The sequence below is a fragment of the Mirounga angustirostris genome, unplaced genomic scaffold, assembly GCF_029215605.1.
Source record: "Mirounga angustirostris isolate CCGP_5_RB_7025 unplaced genomic scaffold, mMirAng1.0.hap1 SCAF_1, whole genome shotgun sequence".
NCBI classification, from domain to species: Eukaryota; Metazoa; Chordata; class Mammalia; order Carnivora; family Phocidae; genus Mirounga; species Mirounga angustirostris.
In genome coordinates, this window is record NW_026991709.1 from 3,652,203 (window position 1) to 3,671,609 (window position 19,407).

The 19,407-nt window shown below is 56.2% G+C and overlaps 2 protein-coding genes across 5 annotated transcripts in view; one reads left to right on the forward strand and one right to left on the reverse strand.

Moving 5' to 3' along the window:
- RSPH1 (radial spoke head component 1) overlaps window positions 1–9,755 on the forward strand; it is a 34,535-nt gene extending 24,780 nt beyond the window's left edge. Inside the window, exon 9 of one of the 3 annotated variants that reach the window (XM_064578505.1) lies at window positions 8,692–9,755. In XM_064578505.1, the coding sequence (XP_064434575.1) occupies window positions 8,692–8,741 (50 nt within the window). In that variant the 3' untranslated portion in view covers window positions 8,742–9,755. Of the gene's footprint in view, window positions 1–1,148; window positions 8,566–8,691 lie in introns of those variants that run through there. The other 2 variants (XM_064578519.1, XM_045902415.3) reach the window with 2 other exon arrangements.
- A 227-nt stretch (window positions 9,756–9,982) lies between these two features.
- UBASH3A (ubiquitin associated and SH3 domain containing A) overlaps window positions 9,983–19,407 on the reverse strand; it is a 36,741-nt gene continuing 27,316 nt past the window's right edge. Inside the window, exons 10-14 of one of the 2 annotated variants that reach the window (XM_045863575.3) lie at window positions 18,894–18,986; window positions 16,661–16,805; window positions 15,411–15,517; window positions 13,037–13,146; window positions 9,983–10,564 (exon numbers count right to left, since the gene is read on the reverse strand). In XM_045863575.3, the coding sequence (XP_045719531.1) occupies window positions 10,427–10,564; window positions 13,037–13,146; window positions 15,411–15,517; window positions 16,661–16,805; window positions 18,894–18,986 (593 nt within the window). In that variant the 3' untranslated portion in view covers window positions 9,983–10,426. The remainder of the gene's footprint in view (window positions 10,565–13,036; window positions 13,147–15,410; window positions 15,518–16,660; window positions 16,806–18,893; window positions 18,987–19,407) is intronic. The other variant, XM_045863576.2, reaches the window with a different exon arrangement.

Here is a 19,407-nt window from a genome sequence, read left to right on the forward strand (position 1 = left end):
CCTCTAGGCTGCAGAGGACAGCCCCCCAGGGCTCTGTAAGGACGCCCATGCAATTTTGTCCTCTGGGCCCCGCAGGGGAGAGGCTGTGATGAGGACGTGGCTGAGTCACTCGCAAAGAACACTTCTGTGTCCCAGAGCCTTTGACTTCTGTCCTGTATAGCAGGCCGGGACCCCAGACGGTTTCACCTCATTAATTCTACACCACCCTTGTTCAGGCTTCAAGTAGTCAATCTGGGGACTTATTAACCGCCCCTTTGGGGCTTAAGTCAACGTGTAAATCCCAGGCCAGGGCAGCTACGTCAAACACTTGAAAAAATCTCGACTTACGCCATCCCAGTTGGTCTGGCACTTGCTCCCGGGTTCCTGCTGGGCTGCTGGGGGACCCGCAGTCCTCCCCTGTGCGGGCAGCTCCCTCCTGGAAAGGTCTGTGCCCCCCCAACCTGGGCTCCCTTGGTCTCAACTCTTCTCTGACCGGAGCGATGAGAGGTGGTGGGTGTCCAGAGAACTAGCATCGGATCTGAGGCAACTCGCCCAGGAGCAGGTGTAGGAAGGCTTCTGTAGCAGAGAAAGGTGGTTCCCTTCCTTGGGGGAGGGCAGGGGCGAGGAGTGGAGGAGAAAGGGAGGAGGGAGAGGAGGAGAGGGAAAGGGCGGGAGAGGAGAGAGGGGAGGGGATGCTCCTTTGCAGGCCTGCGGCTGCAGGGGAATTTGCAGTTCCCAATCTTCAGCCTCTCATCCGATTCCACCCAAATGTCTCCACTGTGTGTCTCTCCACTTCTCACTCCCTTTCTCCAGCACTCTCTCCTGGAGTTGAGCATTTTATTTTATTTTATTTTTTTTAATGTTTATTTATTTATTTATTCATGAAAGAGAGAGAGAGAGAGGCAGAGGCAGAGGGAGAAGTAGGCTCCCCGCCTAGCAGGGAGCCCGATGCGGGACTCGAACCCAGGACCCTGGGATCATGACCTGAGCCGAAGGCAGACGCTTAACCATCTGAGCCACCCAGCTGCCCTGAGTTGAGCATTTTAATTGGCCCTCAGCTCTGCCTCCCTTACAAGCAGACCCATGCTTGGTCCTCAGCTCATCTGCCCAGTGATCACAGGAGGAGCACCACTGACTCCCCGCGCTTGCTCTCATTTGTATGTCCACAGTTCTGCGTTTCTCTTTCCTGGGGTGTGTGCCTCCAGGGCCCTGAGAGGCCAGGGGACGTGCAGTCTGTGTCATTACCAGTAGTTATGGTAACGGAGAGCCGCAGCTGGGGATGCCCCCATCCCTTGCCATCAGCCGTGCGAATGTGAGCGATAGGGACGTTACTGCACGCCGTGGGCGACCTACATCCTCTCCGAACCGGCAAGGAGGTGACCACATACGTGTTGCACGTGTGAGTAATCCAGGATCCGATAATGCGAGGAGCTGTTTCTTGAGCCACTCTTGAACTGATTACAAGGTTGTGGCAGGAAAGACCCCCCCCCTCCTCCCCGGCCCCGAGGGTAGCTTGAAAGGAACTATTTACAAAGATGAGGGAAACCTTGCAAGGGAGTGAGCTGTGGAAACAGATACCCCAACTCCATCGTCCTCCTTCATGCCATCGCCCCCGGGCTCCCCATCGGCCCGAGGGTGCAGGAGCCTGGGTGATGTGTCCACATGGCTCAGCCTGGGGACAGAGAGGCAAGTGGAAGCCATCCAGCTCAGCCACTGGTACCTAGCCTTTGGCACAGAGCCTGGCACGTGCAGACTCTCACCAGTGAATGCTGAAGGAACACTTCTGGGAGGGGGAGTCTGGGGAAGAGTTGCTGGTTTTGTGAGCCCATCTGTGCATGCTGCACCCTCGGGTCCAGCCCCGAGTCGGGCTGTTTGTGCACTCCTGGGGCCCCTCTCTGTTCCCCGGGCCCCATCCCCGGGTGCACATCTGTCCCGTGGTCCTCTTTCCCGGCCACTGGGAGGAGGAGAGAGTGACTTTCAAGTGACACCCTACCCATGCCTCCAGCTTCCCTGTACTTTGGATTTTACCCAGGGGCAAACCAGAGGGAGTACGGTGGTTTGCTCAGCGTCCCGCCCGGGCAGCCCCACGTCCCACCCAGGAGGCCTGTCGCTTCTGTCACAGCCACGTGAGAGCAGAGCAGGCCACCGAGGGCAGAGGGGCCCACGCCATGTGGCCACTGAAGCTCCCCTGTTGCCTGTGGGCAAATGGTGTGGTTTCCTCCCACATCTGGACTCGGCGGCAAGAACTTAGGCTCAGAGCTCATAGCGAGCCTCTGGGCAAAGCCGCAAACAGCCAGAGGCCCCCTTGAGGATGGGGTCCCAGGAGCTGCCGTGGGGATGGGGCTACTGCCATGCAGAGCCTCAGACTGGCCTGGGAACTTCTGCGCAGTGAAGAACCTGCTATTCTTCCCCGAAATTATAAGAAGAAACAAATATGTATATAGACCCGCAAGTGCATGAATGCACACATGTGTATGAGTCTAAATAAAGTCACGGGACCATCTTCCCGTCATATCGGGGTCTTGCCTTTGAGCAAAACTGACAGCAGCACCTGGTCCGCGACTTCAAGGGGCCATCTCTGTAAGGGGTTTGCAGTGGGATTCCTTTACAAAGCAGGTTTTTTTTTCTACAGCAGCGGCTCACACTCGGGCGAGCACCAGAATCACCCGGCGGGCCTGTTAAGCACAGATTCCTGGGCTCCACCCCAGAGTGTCTGATCCCCTGAGTCTGGGCTGGGACCTCCGTGGGTGCGTTTGTAACAAGCCCTCAGGGCATGCAGGTGCTGCTGGCCTAGGGACCACACTTCGAGAACCCCCGGCTTGGAGTCCCTTTGACACGTCTCAGGGTCACAGCAGTCAGGACCCTCGAGCTGATGCGTCCAGGTGCCCAGCCTCCCAGCCGGCCGGCTTCCTGACGGTCCCTGAGTGTTAGGTGATGTCAGAGTGGCCCTGAGGATTCCATGAGATGAAGCAGGAATGTACTTAACCACACGACCTCCAAGGAATAAGCCTTCGCTTGGCTGTGGCCGCCACCGTCCGCCTCAGTCCACTCAGGTCCATTTTATCCAGCAGCGACCCGGAACACATCTGCCGAGTAAAATAGATTGGAAAACGGGTGCCTAGAATTTGGGTTTGTGAGAGTGTGTAAAATAGGTTATACGACATTACTGGGTTTTATTGCCTTTTGCAGATGCAGGATAAATGTTTTTCATCGTGCCACAAAGTTATGAACTTTGACAGTCGCAGGGTATGTTGATAACATAAGGAGGATTATAACTGAGCGCCAGTAGGTTTATTACCACAATAAAAACAGCTGTGAGATACATGATAAGCCATTACACTCAGGGGAAGGGGCTCAGTCCGGTCTGAACGAGGAACAGGTGGTGCGTTTTTCTGGGCGGCACCTGCCATACTCCGCTCCCCGCTCACCGTCCCACCCACCTGCCCACGGCGGGAGCTCCTCCAGGGCAGGGTCTGAGCCTGCGGTTCTGTCCCCAGGACCCCTGGGGGATGCAGGTAGCAGATTCCTATAACAAGACGGTATGTCCTCACCGTCGCTAGGTCCGCTCCCTGCTTTCCCCTTCTTCATCTGTGAGGGCGCTTCGCATTATACACACGGCAAGGCAAACAGCACTGCTCCTCACTGGCGGGCATGCAGACCCCCCGGGGACGGTGCTAAAATGCAGCTTCTGGTCCAGTGGGCCAGTGAGGGGCCAGAGCCTCTGCATTTCTAACAAGCTCCCGGGTGATGCCCCAGAGACCACGGGTTTGAGAAGCAGATTGGAAATGACGTATTTGGCGTTTCCTCACCTTTCCTCAAGACTGGTTATAGTTCTCCCGGATAATGCGCTGGGGGCCCCAGTGTTTAACCATGAAGTGAACCAGGGCACACACTCAGCCCTTCCTAGCTGTTCCCAGATCAAGGACGGCAAAGTGGTCCAAGGATCCCCAAGGGCAAATAAAACGCGCATTTTCCAAAATCAATCACTAAACTCAACTGGGCTGTCCTTCTGGGAGGCGTTTTGCGGGCTCTCCCTGCAGCGAGCTCTTCACAGGCATTTCTCCATTGGGGTTTATGTTGGTTTTGTGCTATGGCTTCTTTGGAAAATACTTTGGTTTATTGCACTAAGGAATTGTTACCTCATTATGGATGGCATGCAGTGAAAGATACTGAGTTCAGAGTTGAAAGAAATACACTTTTGCAGAGAGGAGAAATCTGACATTTCCAGATCATTTTTCAAATGACTTCTTAGGGAACTTCTTTGCTTACAGGCTTCACTAAGTAGGTGTGTGTGTGTGTGTGTGTGTGTGTGTGTGTGTGTGTGTGTGTGAGATTCTTAGCTTATTTTTGTGGGGCTTAAGTTTTAGGAGCAAACGGTCCTCAACAGTTGGAAGTGGCATTTGCTTGGAAGCAAACAGGTGAAAAGCTAACGACTCTGGAAATGTTCTGCAGCAACTTACAAACATCTTTTGACATGGCTGGATTCTGGTTACACTTGTGATGGAGCATCTTTAAAATCCCCTACGTCTCTAAAACTTCAGTCCGACTTAATAGTTGGATGCCCGCCTGCAAATCTCAGTGGCACGGTGTGCTGGCTTTGTGTGGCTTCCTCGTGTGGCAGAGCCAATGGGGTCAGAAGAGGCAGAAGCATCCCATTGAACAGGGAGGCTGGAGAGACAAGGCGTGAGGCCCCCTCCAGGCATGGTCCAGGCTCCAGAGTCGCTGGCCGGGTGGGGAGCTCAAAGGAGACGCAGCCTCGGAGGGATCCCAGGATCGAACAGTCTGCCCAGGCCCCAGACTTTCCCCTGCTGCCCCCCAGCTCTGCTTCCCTCCCGGCTCCAGTGCCCCGTCTCCCCTCTCCTGACCCTGTCCAAGCCCACATCTCGCTCCCTCTTCCCCGCTTTGCTGGAAGTGGGCAGAGCCTGCGGTGCCTACAGGCAGGCCTGTCCTGGCCTCTTCTCACTAAGAAGAGGGGGTGACCTCTCCCCACAGAACAGTGTTCATACCACCCATCACCTGTGGGCTGAAGCCGGCCCATCCCAGCTCATGAAGGCTGATTTCTACATTCTCAGGCATTTTATAAATCTGCTCAGAATCCGCCGTCGTGGGAGAATTTACACCCTGGAAACTGGCAGACCCCACAAAGGCTCCAGCTCAGCCCACTGCTGCTCACTGCTCGGAAGATAGCCCCTCCTCCAGAACACAGGCTAGGAGGCTGTGACGGGTCGGCCCGCTGACAGTCTGCACCCAAGCCACACAGAGATCGTGCCTAAGGTCACAGTGGGCCAGAGACAGAATGGGGTACGAACTCAGGTCTCCTGAGATGCAGTGCAATCCTTCCAACAACGGTTCGAATAATGTCTTCTTTGTTAATGGAAACTATTTCTGGCATTCGCACCGATCCGTGTGCGGGCACCGTCTGTGGGCCCCTGGGGCACGTGGGGTGAGTATGGGACAGGAACTCCTCCACCCTAGCGTCCTGCTGTGCTGGGATCGGCCCCGGGCCCAAGGACGCTGCAGCCTTTTGATGCTCGTGGCACACTTTCCACATCTAGAATCTGGGTGGCAGGGGGCCGGTTCGTGCCTGGACTTCCTCTGTCCTCATGTCACAGGACCCTGCCCTCAAGAGCATCACACGCTGCTCAACTCGAGATAGACACATTTTTTTCCTGATGTTCGTCTCCAGAATAGCGCGTCTACTCCGTGAGGGTGCGAAATGGTTACGCCGGGTCCCCCCCCGCCCCGCACCCCTGTGCTGTCATGGGTGCCCAAGGACCTTGACAAATGGCCCGGGACCAGGGCTCAGCGAACACAGCAGGGGTTTTCAGTGGGGGACGATCTTGCTCCCCAGGGCATATTTGGCAAGATCTGGAGACGTGTTTGGTGAGCATGACTGTCAAAGGGGCGTGCTACTGGAATCTTACTGGGTCAAGGCCAGGGGTACTGCTAAACGCCCCACAATGGACAGGACAGCCCCCGCCCCCCGCAACAAAGAGTTCCCCTCCCCAGATGTCCGCAGTGCTGAGGGTTTGAACCCTGGACACACAGCTGCGCCGTGAGTCATGATCACAGGTGCTGGGCCCCCAGGAGGGCTCAGTGAGCACTTCGCAGTGCCGGGCCCTCCTACCCAAGGACCCAGCGTGCCTGTCCAACCAGACCCGTCCTCCTCCAGGCCCGCGTGGCAGGTTTAGGTTCTCAGGTGTTCTCCTAAGCATAGTCCTGGGTATCTTCTGTTCTGTTGTCATTGCTGTGTACGTGGGATGTTTTCTGTCACTGCATCTCCCAGTGACGTTGGCGTACATGAGGTCTGTCGACGTCTGAGCTTTATCTTTGAGCTCAGGCACTCACTGATTCTCCTCTTGTGGTCCCAGGATCTCGACTGACTTTCTTGGGGCTCCAGATCTGTGGTCCCGGCATCTGTGAGTACTCCCGCTTGCTTTCAGTGTGCAGGCTGGAGGGAGGGGGCTCTGCGTGGTGAGGAGGGGAGGCTTTGCTCCCCAGTTCTACCCTCTGTGGCTCCTTGGGCTGGTCTGGGGGCCTGAAGGATGGAGGTTCCGGTTAGGGCTGTCCGTGGGGTTTCGTGAGCCCCTGAGGTCAGGCGACAAAGTGGTTCAGAGTGGAGAAGACCACCCTCCTTCCCAGCTTGGCTCTGCAGAGGAGGGAGGCTCTGGGAGCACTGGGGGGTGGCCCCAGGTGGATACCTGGTCTTCCTCCCGATGGGCGCGTTGGCAAAGCCACCAGTAAGCCCCCTTACTCGAGGGCTGAGAAAGGCAGTGGGCTCTGCGGGGAAGCTTGGGGACTGTGTCACACAGACTCCTTCCTGAGCACCTGCGAGCCCCTGGTGGCTCCCGGATGACCTGGGTGGGCGCGAGCCCAGGGAGCATAGAAACCATGCTCTTCTCCCAGGCGGGGAGCAGGACGGCACCTGGGGATCTGTGTTCTTGCCTTTAACCCTCCCACTGACCTAGCTGGCCCACAGGGAGCCAGACTTTTTTATGTTTAATGCTTAAAAATAAGTACAATAAAGGGGGAAAAAAAGGTCGGGAGAGGAAGCGCATGGAGGTGGGTATCTAACAGGCTCAGTCGATGGTGCCGTTTACCACACACCTTGTGCCAAGCTACATGACATGGCTGGTGCTCAGCCGCTCAGGGGTTTGTATTTTTTGGTGTTTATACCAAGGTTTTCTGGGCACTGTGTTGTCCGAGGGCTGCTGTGACAAGGGACCGCAGAAGTGTATCTTCTCACAGTCTGAGGCTGGAGGTCCGGTGTCCAGGCGTGGAGTGGGCTGGCTCCTCCCGAGGCCTGTCTCCCGGGCACGTGGATGTGGTCCTCTCTGTTCCTCACGCGGTCGCCCTCTGTGCCTGTGTCCTGATCTCATAGGAACACCGGTCAGATTGCATCAGGACCACCCTAGCGACCTCACTTTACCTTATCACCTCTTTAGAGCCCCGACCTCCAAATAAGGCTACATTCTGAGGTGCTGGAGGTCTGGACTTCAACTTATGAATTTGGGGGGCACACGATTTAGCCCATGAAATTCATCAACATGACCAGATCTAAAAAAAAAATTCTCAAATTTGGTTCTAAAATAAGACTTGCTTCAGTGGGAAATTACGATGGCTGTTTCTTCTCAGGTAACAGAGGGTGTTTGCCAGGGACCAGTGGCCCCAGACCTGTCACCACGCACGTGTCCCTCGGAGGCTCCAGATTCCCCATCAGGCCAGACTTAGGCTCCCCGATCCTTTGCTGCCCGGCCCCAAGGCCGTGCCCCCCCTTCCATCTTCTGAAATAGCCGGTGGTGGGTCGGGTCTCCCTCACCGCGCCACGGGCTCGTGAACACAAGGGACTATCCGCCACATGAGGGGAGTCAGCAGAAGCGTGGAGAGCTCCTTTCCAGGCCTGTTTTTTGCAGCCCCCTCCCCACCCCCCGTGAGGAAACCAGAGATGCGGTGGGTGGGCCGGGTGGGGGTCTGCGGTAACAGGAGGCCGTTCCCAGAGGACGTCAGCAGGGGTCACTGTCGGCTTACAAACACACAGATGCTGGAGCCCACAGAGAGCTCACGGATCTCTTTGTTTCTCGGCTTCTTCCTTGGTAGAATTGCAAACTTGCACCAATCCGTGATAAACTTCCATCCCTCCCTTTCTCCAGCGTGGCTCTGTTCTCAGGGCCCCCGTCCTGACAATGAGGCCCATTCTGGAAGCTAAAAGGGTCGGAACTGGGCTTTCCTGCCATCAGAATGGGGGGCTAGTCAAAACCAGAATTATAGAATTTAAAGAAAATGGAGTTTCCTGGGGCGCCTGGCTGGCTCAGTTAGTTAAGCGACTGCCTTCGGCTCAGGTCATGATCCTGGAGTCCTGGGATCGAGTCCCGCATCGGGCTCCCTGCTCGGCGGGAAGTCTGCTTCTCCCTCTGACCCTCCCCCCCTCATGCTCTCTCTCTCTCTCTCATTCTCTCTCTCTCAAATAAATAAATAAAATCTTAAAAAAAAAAAAAGAAAAAGAAAATGGAGTTTCCCTGCAGCAGGGAGCCTGCTTCTCCTTCTGCCCCCACCCCCTCGCTTATTCTCTCTGTCACTATCTCTCTGTCTCTCTCTCAAATAAATAAATAAAAATCTTAAAAAAAAAAAAAAAGAAAATGGAGTTTCTTGCTCTTTTGGCCTTGAAATCTGAGGTTCAAGCCCATCTCATCATCTCTTGCAAACCCCCATCAGCAGCCCGGCAAGGAGGAAGGCCCTCCCCTTCATTACCCAGGGGCAGGTGACCCAGCAGCCTCACCCTCTACAGGGCGAATCCAGACACCTTGGGACCACCAAGCCCTCTGCTCTCTGTTCTGCACCACCTGCAAACATCTTTATGTTTGGAGACAGAAAAACAACGTCACGAGTAAAGTAAAACAAGGGACAAACACTTTTATCTTTCCTTCGGGAGGCCCAGTTGGACTGCACAGCGAAGAGCCTTTTGTGTGGCCTGTGTGTTCTTTGTGAGTGGCTGGTTCCCCGTCCAGGTTCCGGGGTCCACCCTCTCTGCTCCTCAAGAGCTCCACGGACTGTGTCCCCAGCTTCGCCTGGGAGACAGCAGGGGAGAGCTGGGGGTGGGGCTGGCTCTTCCCTCCAGCTCCCTCTTTGCTCTGTGCAAGGCAGGGTCAACCACGGTCCCAAACACTGGAACGGGAGCGTGGTGGGAGAGGAGGAAGGCCAGTCGGGTTCACTGTGCCAGCGTGGGACTTCGGGATGCTGAAGGCATTGGCCGTCGGGACAGGTGTGACCAGTGGGGGCTGGGTCGAGGACGCCACGGGAGAGACACCCATCACCCACCTGGACCAACAGCTGGAGAGTCAGAGGCACCACGGGATTGGCAGCATCTGGGCAGGAGTCCCTGTGCTGGTGGTGGGTCTCTCCTGTGAGTCGGGCGGAACATGCTCCCCCCATTTGCAAGGCCACCTCCCCCTCCACTTGACCAAAAGGGAGAAAAGGAGAAGCTGGGGAAGGTCTGCACTGAGTGGGGTGTGTCACATCCTCATAGTGGGGCCCCGGTACAAGCAGCCCCATATGTGGGGTGTGGGGGATGGAGATTGTCCCCAAAGCCATCCACATCCTAATCCCAGATCTGTGACTGTGTCCCTTACAAGGCAAAGGGGACCGTGCAGACGGAATAAGTTGTGGATCTTGAGATGAAAGACCATCCTGGACTATCAGGCGGGCCCTCTGTAATCCCAAGAGACCTTACAAAATGGGGACGGGGTCCGAGGCAGAAGGCCACGTGGTGGTGGAAGCGGTGGGACGGGGCGGGGGGGCTTGAAGACGCTGCTGTCTGCAGGCTGGCAGGGCAGGGGCCTCAGCGGGGAAAGCAAGGGGACAGACCCCTCCCCGCCACTTCTGCAAGAGCCTCTGGGAGGAATGCAGCCCGCTGACCTGTCTTAGAAATCCTGACCCCCAGAGCTGTAACGGAACTAATCTGTGCACGTGTGATTAAAAATTTGTGTTGTCCCTAATTGCTGCTCCGTGGTGACTTGTTATGGCAACGATGGGAAACTCATACCCAGGGTGTGGACACCGAGCCGCGGCTCCGTGCCTTCGAGCTGGCCGGTGGTTTCTTGTTGCATTTTATTCACTATTATACCCATTTCAGCCTGTGTGGACATGGCCCAAAAGTGACTGGACTAGAACTAGGAAAACGACGGGGAACGTGATTCATCAGAACACAGCACATAGAGTGGGTGCGTCCTTCCAGGACCCCGTGGTGGGTCGCCGTGGCTCCTTCCCTCCGGCCACGCGGCAGGTCCACACATCTCAAGGGCTGCACTCACAGGGTAACGGTCCACTGGTGGCCGCTGGGAAGGCGACAGCGGATGGCGAACCAAAAGTGCATTTCGTGCATCTACAAATCACATCGGGGGAGCGGAGGATGCCCCTCTTCCCGGCGCCGAGCAGAGCGTGAGCGCGGCTCCTAGCTGCCCGGGAGCCAGTTCCGCCAGTTAAACGCCGAGTTCGAGCCGTGGGTCAGCGTCTTCACGGGAGGATTCACCAGTTCCCATTTTCCTTCCTTTTTATTTTCCTCACAGAAGCACATGCCCAGAGAAGGAATCTAGGACAGAGTTTCCAATCACTTATTAATATTTTATACCAGGTCAATCGATTTTACATTCGCTCCAAAGCTAGCCGGCAGGTCCTGCTGGGCCGGGGAGGCGGGCGCCATGGGCCCACGCTGGCATTGCTGCCCTAAACACGATGCCCACGTCCACGTCCCACACAGCCGTCCTGGGGCGGGGGCCGTGCCCCTCCCACGGGTTGTCACACCGGGGTGCTGTTGGCAGGGGCAGAGGCCGGGGATCCTGCTAATGTCCTCCAGGGCTCAGGAGCATGGTGCCCCCCAACACGGAAGCACCCTGCCCGAAGCTCGGCAGTGTCCAGGCTGCAAAGCTCAGGGTGCTGCTTGGGGACTGACTTGCATTCTCAAATTTAGCATCACAAAGGGATACTGGTATTGTCTGCAGAGCCCAGAAAAAACCGCTAAGTGAAACTTTAGAACCTCCATGACTTCAACTGCAAAGTGAAAGCGTTCGCGTAGATTTTTGTTTTTAAGGCTTTTTTGGGTTTGTTTGCATGTTTTGCTTTCCTTTTTTCCCTCTCTTTTGATGCTGAGAAATTCCTCAGTGAGACAAAATTTGCAGAAATTCCAACATGCAGGGGGATCCCTGTGGAGGCTGGTGGTGACTCAGGACGACTCTCTCCTGCTTAGAGAGACTTTGCGTGTGTGTGTGTATGTGTGCATGTGGGTCCAGGGGCGTATGCATGCATGTGCACACGTATGCATCTTTGTGCGCGTGTGTGTATGCGTGCATGTGTGTGTACCTACGTATGTGTGGGCGTGTGTGTGTGCGTGTGGGGGCAGCATGGTGTGGCGGGCAAAGGGAAGGCTGTGAACGGTCTCTTTCCATCTGCCCCTGATTTGAAGGCCCGGGGTTCCCCAGAGCCCCTTGGTAAATGTCTGATATGTGCAGGCAAGTCCAGCTCATTTGGAGAGGGGGCGAGGTGGACACCAAACTGTCAGGATAAGAAAGTCGCAGGAATTTGGAAGTTCAAGGCTGGCATCGTGAGAAGGGGAGGCCAAGAGTCAGGGGAGTGGGTGGGAATCTGGCTGCGAAGACCAGTGGGGTTTTGGGATAGCACCAAATTTGCGATTCTGTCTGCAGCTGGCACGTGTGGATGACCGGGAGCCCAGGACAGCCTGGGAAGGGGTGCAGGATCTGGAGCGTGCAGCCCGTGAGCACATGAGAGGGAGACAGTGACATCAGCAAGAGTGACGCTCGGGGAGCAGGTGGTGCGGGGGCCACCAGGAGAACCCCCAGAAAAATCCATCGTCATCCAGCATGGCCTGGAGGCTCGAGCCCTATATTCAGATAGCAGTCAACCGGTGGCCCAGGACCCAGAGGGCTTGGGAACATCTGGGTCGCAGTTGGGAAACCCCACCTTGGAGACACTTGGGAGGGGATGCATGCTTCCACTCAGGTCCAGAGGACACTGAACGAGAAGAGAGAAGGCGCACGCAGGTATTGCTCTCTGACTCGCCCCCACGTGAGGGAGGACCTGGCCTTCTGCGGCAGGCAGGGCGGGGCTCTGAAAGCCAAGGACCTTGCCCAGGCTCCGAGCTGGTGTTGGCTGGTCGGGGCCTGGGGTCTGCTCCTCTGTAAACAGACTTTGGCCACTCGTGGTCCTGTGACAATTTTGCACCAAGGAGACAACTCAGGGACCCATCTCCCATCACAGGTGTTGTCTATAGCACTGCACTCCCAGCCTCAAGGTCATCGGTCAACTGATCAATCTGATAAAAAGGACAAGGACGGGGGGGGCAAATCTGGCCCTGAGTAGATTTTCGGGGCAGGAACAGGGGGTGGGTCTGAGCCCCTAGTTTCCCCGCCTTGATTCACCTCACTGATGGATAAAGCCGCCTCTGGGTTATTGGGTGATGGTCAACGGGTTGTTGCAAAGTACCCACTGTCCTTCTCTACATGGTGGTTACCTGTAAGTGTTTGCAGAGCTCCAGCCCAACCCCAGGCACTCAGGCTACCGCAAGTCTTGTGTGTTCCATGGTGGGCTGACTCGAAAGGCAAGAGGGTGGGGGTTCCTTTCTGTCCTCCAGCCCCCTGCCCCCGGGTCTCCAGAGCAAGCCAGGCCAGCCTTTGCTCTTTCTCTTTGTGTCCACAGGGTTTACTCCCCACTGGACCATTTGTTCAACTACTGGAGCTGCAGGGGATAACCATATCTTACTTTTTTGTAATAATAATAATATATAATAATAGTAATCTGGGCAGCAAATGGCCAAAGTTGCCATAATGATGATAAAAGATGATAAGCTGCTCCCGTCAGCCCCCCCACCCAGGGCTGCCCTTTGTATAAGAGCAGGTGCACACATTCTCAGGAGATGGGGCGAGTGGGGTGGTCCCTGCTGCCCTGGGTGGGCTGGACACCTGTTTTCATTCTGAGAAGGAAATATGATGACCCTGTGGGCTCTGGGGGCTTGACTTCATGGCCCAAAGAGAAAGGGGCCGGCACGTACCTTTCTCACCACCTGGGCGAAGTCTCCACTGTCCCGGGGTGGCAGCCCAAGGAGCGGGCGAGTGCAGGAGTCCAGCGCCGAGCCGTGGCTCACAATCAGGATGACGCCCACTGTAGAGAAAAGCACACCTCGGGGTCAGAGGAGGCACAGAGGGTGCCTTTTATTAGAACAAGGGTCCGCAGTGCTACTGGGGGGAACCACTTTGTGGTGCACGAAGCCTGAGAGAGCTGGGGTAGGAAGTGGTGCGGCAGGTGGCCACCTGTGCATAGTCCGTGTGCATCACGTCCGTGGGCACGATCTGCGGCGGTAGCACCTGCCGCGAGCTTCGGGGATGGGACTGCGCCATGATCCGAGCTGCCATCTCTCGCAGGATGTGGTGGTGGCTGCCGCCCAGGCTGGGTCCCTTAGCTAGAGAATTGTCAGGCAGCTGGCCACCATGAGCCTGCTGATGCCTCTTGCTTCGATAAGGCCATTCTGAGTGTGACCAACACAGGCACCAAGCACAGCGGGAGAGAGCTGGCCCAGCCGGGCGAGTCCGGGAGGTGCCCTGACCGGACCCACTGGATCCACCTGCCGGAGGGAGTCGGGCGGCGGGCCTCCCCCGAGGGCTACAGCTGACACAGAACAGTCTGTTCACGCTGTCTCCTAACACGACTGTAAATTCTCCAACAGGACTGAAGCCCTGATGTACTTTTCCTGTGTTATTTCCTGTTCATTCCATTCTCGTATCTTTGGCTTCCCAAGTCACGGTGCGGCGGCCAAGCGCCGTCTGGGAGGAGGACGCGCAGTTTGGACTCTGGGCCTGTGCGGTCAGCGTGCGGGTGACTTGGACACGCGGGCTCCAGCCCCCTGAGCTTCAGCGTCATGGGGAGTGTGGGGCCGTGATGTCACAGACCGCACAGGAAGGTGAGCAGTTAACAGGTAATATCCGTGAAGGGCCCCCTGCCCGGGGACCGGTAGGTGTTGGCTTTGTCCCTCCAGCCCACCTGGCTATTTCATTCCTCCTCTGCGGCTTGTCGTACCTGCCACCCTCCCACCTTGCTCATGCTCTCTGCTCTCGGGCACCGTTTGCCTTCCAAATCCCGCTTGTCCTACGGCTCAGGTGCGGCACCCCGGCAGCCTCCGTGGCACGTGCGGCCGTGTGGACGGGTGGGCTGTGTTCCCTGCAGTGAGCAGCACGTAGACGGTGCTCAGTGGGCTCAGGAGCTGATAAACCAGATCTCTATCCCTGTTCCCGAGGGCCTCATCCCTGTAGGGGGTCCTCAGAAGGGCAGAGCATCCCATGGCCTCTGAATTTCAGCTCAGGACAGAGGCTTGACATGAACAGCAGGAAAGCGGCGGGCTGAGGAGGGACCCCGGCCGTGCAGTGGAAGGCTCTAACGTCATCTTCCATCCTGTGGTGCTCCGTGGCAGTCAGTGTGAGGAACAGGGCTTTGGCGATCAGTTAAATGCCACTAAGGTGCGGTTCCCAAAAGAACACTTCCCAGGATGCCAGCCCGTCGAAGTAGGCAACGTAAAGCAGTCTCATGCCACTCAAAATTCCTAATATTCCAGATGCCGTGCCCCTTTCCCCAGTCATGTTCAAACTCCTTGAGGGGGGAGCACGTGCTTCTTCACTTGGGTTTCCCCCACCGTGTTTTATTTGGCGTCTGACACAGCACGATGTTCACTACACACTTGCTAAATGTAAATTTTTAAAGGCTTAGTTTTTAGCTTTTCACTATGGACACTTTCAGAGATACCCAGATAGGCCCGAAGGTGGGCCTCCCGCCTCCTGCAGCTGCAACGGTGTGACATTTGTGCATCATGCGCCGTCAGAGCACCCCCAGCCCCTCCCCCCCATCGCCAACGTCCAGCGTTTCAGACTCTGCCGGGGGCGGCCCCTCCCAGTGAGGACTTCCACCCTTCCACACCCAACCCGCCACTGTCACACCTAACAGAACCCACTCGTCTCTTAGGCATTTCCACATTCAGATTCCACATTCGGATTTTTTTAAGGGTCTGAACCATCTATTGATACAGATGTTTTGTGCCGATCGGCATTCAAATGTGGCCTGATGTCTGGTTCTTCCATCTTCAGTCTCTTGTTTCCTAGGACGCAGACATGTGTGGTTTGTGCTGATCCACTGTCCTAGATCCCATCGGCTCCCAGTCTCAGAATCGGGGTCCCCAGGGCGGCAGGGGCATGTATCTACACACTGCGTTACTGCAGAGCCCTCCATGTAGCTCTGTTGATTGGGGTGGGGGGCGGAGGGAGTTGCGGTATTCCTAGGTTCGTAAAATCATCCAGTCTCCACACCAGAGGTAAGACCCCAACCCCTGGGGCCTGCCCATACCCGAAGGTGGGGGACGGGGAAGGGGGGGAGGCACTTACCGTCCCGTGGGCAGGCGCTGATGATCCGTCCCACACTCACCGCACACCTCTCCACATACTCGTCATAACTCTCAGCCGGCAGGAGGGAGGCGAGGGGAAACGCAGGCCTAAAGGACGAGAGGGAGGACCCCTGCCATGCTGGCCTGCTTGCTGTGTGGTCAGCTGGAGAAGGAGAAGGCCTTCTTTTTTTTTTTTAAAGATTTTATTTATTTGACAGAGAGAAACATAGCGAGAGAGGGGAACACAAGCAGGGGGAGTAGGAGAGGGAGAAGCAGGCTTCCCGCTGAGCAGGGAGCCCGATGCGGGGCTCGATCCCAGGACCCGGGGACCATGACCCGAGCCGAAGGCAGACACTTAACGACTGAGCCACCCAGGCGCCCCCCCCCTTTTTTTTTTAAAGATTTTTTATTTATTTGCGAGAGAGAGAATGAGAGACAGAGAGCATGAGAGGGGGAGGATCAGAGGGAGAAGCAGACTCCCTGCCAAGCAGGGAGCCCAATGTGGGACTCGATCCCGGGACTCCAGGATCATGACCTGAGCCAAAGGCAGTCGCTTAACCAACTGAGCCACCCAGGTGCCCAGGAAAAGCCCTTTTAAGACAGCCCCGCCTCAAGGCAGCTCGTGGTCCACAGCGACACTCCGGTTGTGTGTCCCCAACGACAAAGGGCTGATGTCCAATCTCCAGCAAGTGCCCTCACAGAACACCAGAGGGTTTTGTGATGGCCAAGAGTCAGCCGTGGGCCGAGAATGACAAAACTTGTCTTCTTGACTGCACCCTAGCCAGGCTCCTCGAGCCCGCGGCTTGCGAGGCCGACCGCGGGGCTTCAGTGTCCAACTGCGTAGAGTCAGTTTTAGCAAGACTCCGGCTAACACCGTGAAGCCAGAAGCCCCAGCATTGGTATGGGCTCCCCCTTAATACCTGAGCAAGCTCCGCATGCCCCGCCAACCCTGGTGATGTCTGGTCCCTCTGGCCTGCCTTCAGCCAGCTGCTGCTAGGGCAGTTTATGGAGAATTACCCACCCTCTTAGTACCTTTCCACCCCCCACCCTGCTCCTCGGCTAACAGCCCCCGCTTGTCCTCATTGTGTTTGGAGCTGAGTCCCACTCTGCTCCCCTGTGACAACCCCCCAGTGCAGCATTCTCCCCGAATACAGCCTTTCTTACCATCTTTAATGGGTGTCGTGAATATTTCTTCTTGAACAAGCACTAGAGAAGCACCCCACCCTGGCAGAAGGCAAGAGGACGGCATACCTGTAATCCATGCTGATGTTGAAATTCGCCTCTTTCAGCTCGTCCAGGGTCATGAGGGTCGGGGTGGTTTTGCCGGACTCCCATTTCGTCCACTCAAAGATTCCAGGTTCCACTCTTATCTTAATTCTTTTCTCCAGTTTGAGCTCTGGATCCAACAGAACACAAGCATTTATCATCCTCAGAGTCCATTTTGGTTTTACGTAAGTTAAGTCTCTCCTTACACCTAAACAATACCTTTTAAAAATGTGGGGTTTTTTTTTTTCTTGGCAAGTATTGTTCTGTGATTACTCATAGCCATGCTATTTCTGAGCCCCAAACCACTGGGTGGTTGGAAGGTATCCGAGGAGTGGTGGCGCCCGTCCATCGGGAAGGGACCCGGGCTGGGAGGCACCACCAGCAGCGGGCTCACCCTGGTGCCCACCCCGATGGTCCAGGACGGCTCTGCAGCCAGACTGGTGCCGGGCCTGGTTCTCGGTCAAGAGCGAGAGAGCACATGGTATTGGCCAACCCAATAATCCCTGGAAAAGACCGGCCAAAGGAGAGCACACGGGTCACACTGAGGCCCCGTCCTGACAAACACCCCAGACCGAGCAGAAGGTGAAGGGCAGAGGAAGCTGTCTCTCAGAACATCCGACTTCTCCCAGCTACCCTTCCCAAGCATTTTCTCCCTCAGCTAAGAGAAGACCTGTGGCAGAAGACATTCTCTGTGAGTGGGGCAAAGAAGACCTGCATGTTTTTGTTAGAAATGGGGCAAATGTCATTAGGCTCAAATGCTGGAAATAAAATCAGTTCCCAAAATGCAGTCCAGGTCCCTGGACCGGTCCCTTTGCCAAAGCACATTTAGGAAAGGGAGTTCCACGGTCTAATCCGGCTCCCAGGCTCTCTCCAGCCCGTGGAGGGCCCGTGTCCACAGTTAGGTCCATGTGAATAGGTCACATGAAGGAACAGTAGGAGAAATTCCCAAATGGGCTTGGCCGATCCTTCTGTGGAGCCACCTGGCGGCCACTTCTCTGCGGGTCACACTTTGGGAAATGGTCCATCTGGACAGCCACTGACCCGGCGTTGAAACTAAGGGTGGCAGGTTAGCATCTCGGATGCCAGTCTGGAAACAGATCAGTCATGTTCCAGGACCTAGGAAAAAGGCCGAGTGCCCTCTTTTTCCTGAAGGAACACAGGGTTTATACCCTGGTAACTTTATCAGGCATCATGATAACACTAAGGATGTTCTGCATATAGGCTACAAGTCCATGAGAGATTGTCCTAGAGGCACTGATGTTACCACCACCAGAGAGCATTTTTGAGAATTTTTATTTCACATCTCAAGTTGTTAGAGCCAGCTCTGTACCTGCTCCTCCATGTCTGCACCTGCAGGAAAGCCCCAGGCCCAGTCAGTGGGTGGGTCTCAATGTAAAATCATGCTCTCTGACCTCAGTGGGCTCTCCATTCTGCCCAGCGGCCATCCACCATCTCCCCACCGTGATCTGGCCCCTCTCTCTGATGGGCATGTCATACCTTCTGTGCATCCCCAAACCTCGAGAAGGCCTTCCTTTTCTCACTTTCAGCTGGTGGCCTGACCCCCTCTGTCTCTGAGAAAATAGAGGCAAGCCGCCTCCCCCACATTTGCACACCTGCTGCATCTGTGGCCACATGCTCTGCCCTCTGTCCCATCGCTGTGGAGCATCGCGATGCCCGTGCTCCTGCACGGCGACCTACACCCCCCCACACACACAAGGAGGGCAGGGCGGGGGTCTAGCGGGAGATGCAGAACCAACGCCCCCAAATAGGCTGCACTTCTCTGGCAGAAACTCTAAAGGCCTGCCGGTGGCGTCCTAAGGGACATCAGCCTTTGAGGGTGCTGGACAGCTCCCAGGAGCCGAGCCCCTTGCCCTGGAAGTCGTGGGCTTTGGGCTCAGGAGGGACCATAGCCATTCCTAGCTCTCTGGGTTTTTCTGAATGCCCCTCCCCAGATTTTTTTTTTTTTTTTAACACATGGTGGATGTAGACCAAAGGTGGACAGTGTGATGACAGGCTCCTGGCACTCGGTTACAATCCCAGCATTTCAGAAATGTTTGCGGGCTCAGTGCCTGCTCATAGCTCTTGGAGGGCTGCCCCATGAGCGTCTTACGACTTACGTGGCCATTCATCGCCCCTCATCCAATTCTTACCCCCGTCCACCTCCCTCTCCCCTTGGAGAATAGCCAAGAGGTCAAGGCTCGCTGCGGTTCTCACCGACCTTCCAGGATGTGTCTGGCTGTCTGCACGCAGCGGAGGGCCGGGGAGGCGAAGACCGAGCTGACTCTGATGCCGCTGTCCAGTAGTGCTTCCCCTGGAAAACAGCAGGTGGAGAAGCGCCTCTTCGTAACCGTGGCCTCCGATGGGCCCTCACCACCAGAGGGAGGCAGGACCTTCGGGGGCCCTGAGATTCCCACCCCCTGCTGCACACGCCTGTGTCGTCCCCTTGAGTGTGGCTGGAAGCCGTGATGACATGAAGTGGTGCTCCTGGGACTGTGTTGTGTTGTACCGCAGAAGGGGATTATTGCAGGGAGGCCTGACCATTCCGGTGAGCACGTTAAAAGCAGAGATTTTTCTCTGGCTGTCACAGAAAAGAAGCCAGAGAGGTTCAGAAGTATGGGAATTCGAACAGCGCCTGGGGGGCTCTGTCGGTTGAGCATCTGACTCTTGGTTTCGGCTCAGGTCGTGATCTCAGGGTCGTGAGGTCGAGCCCCACCCATGTCGGGCTCCATGCT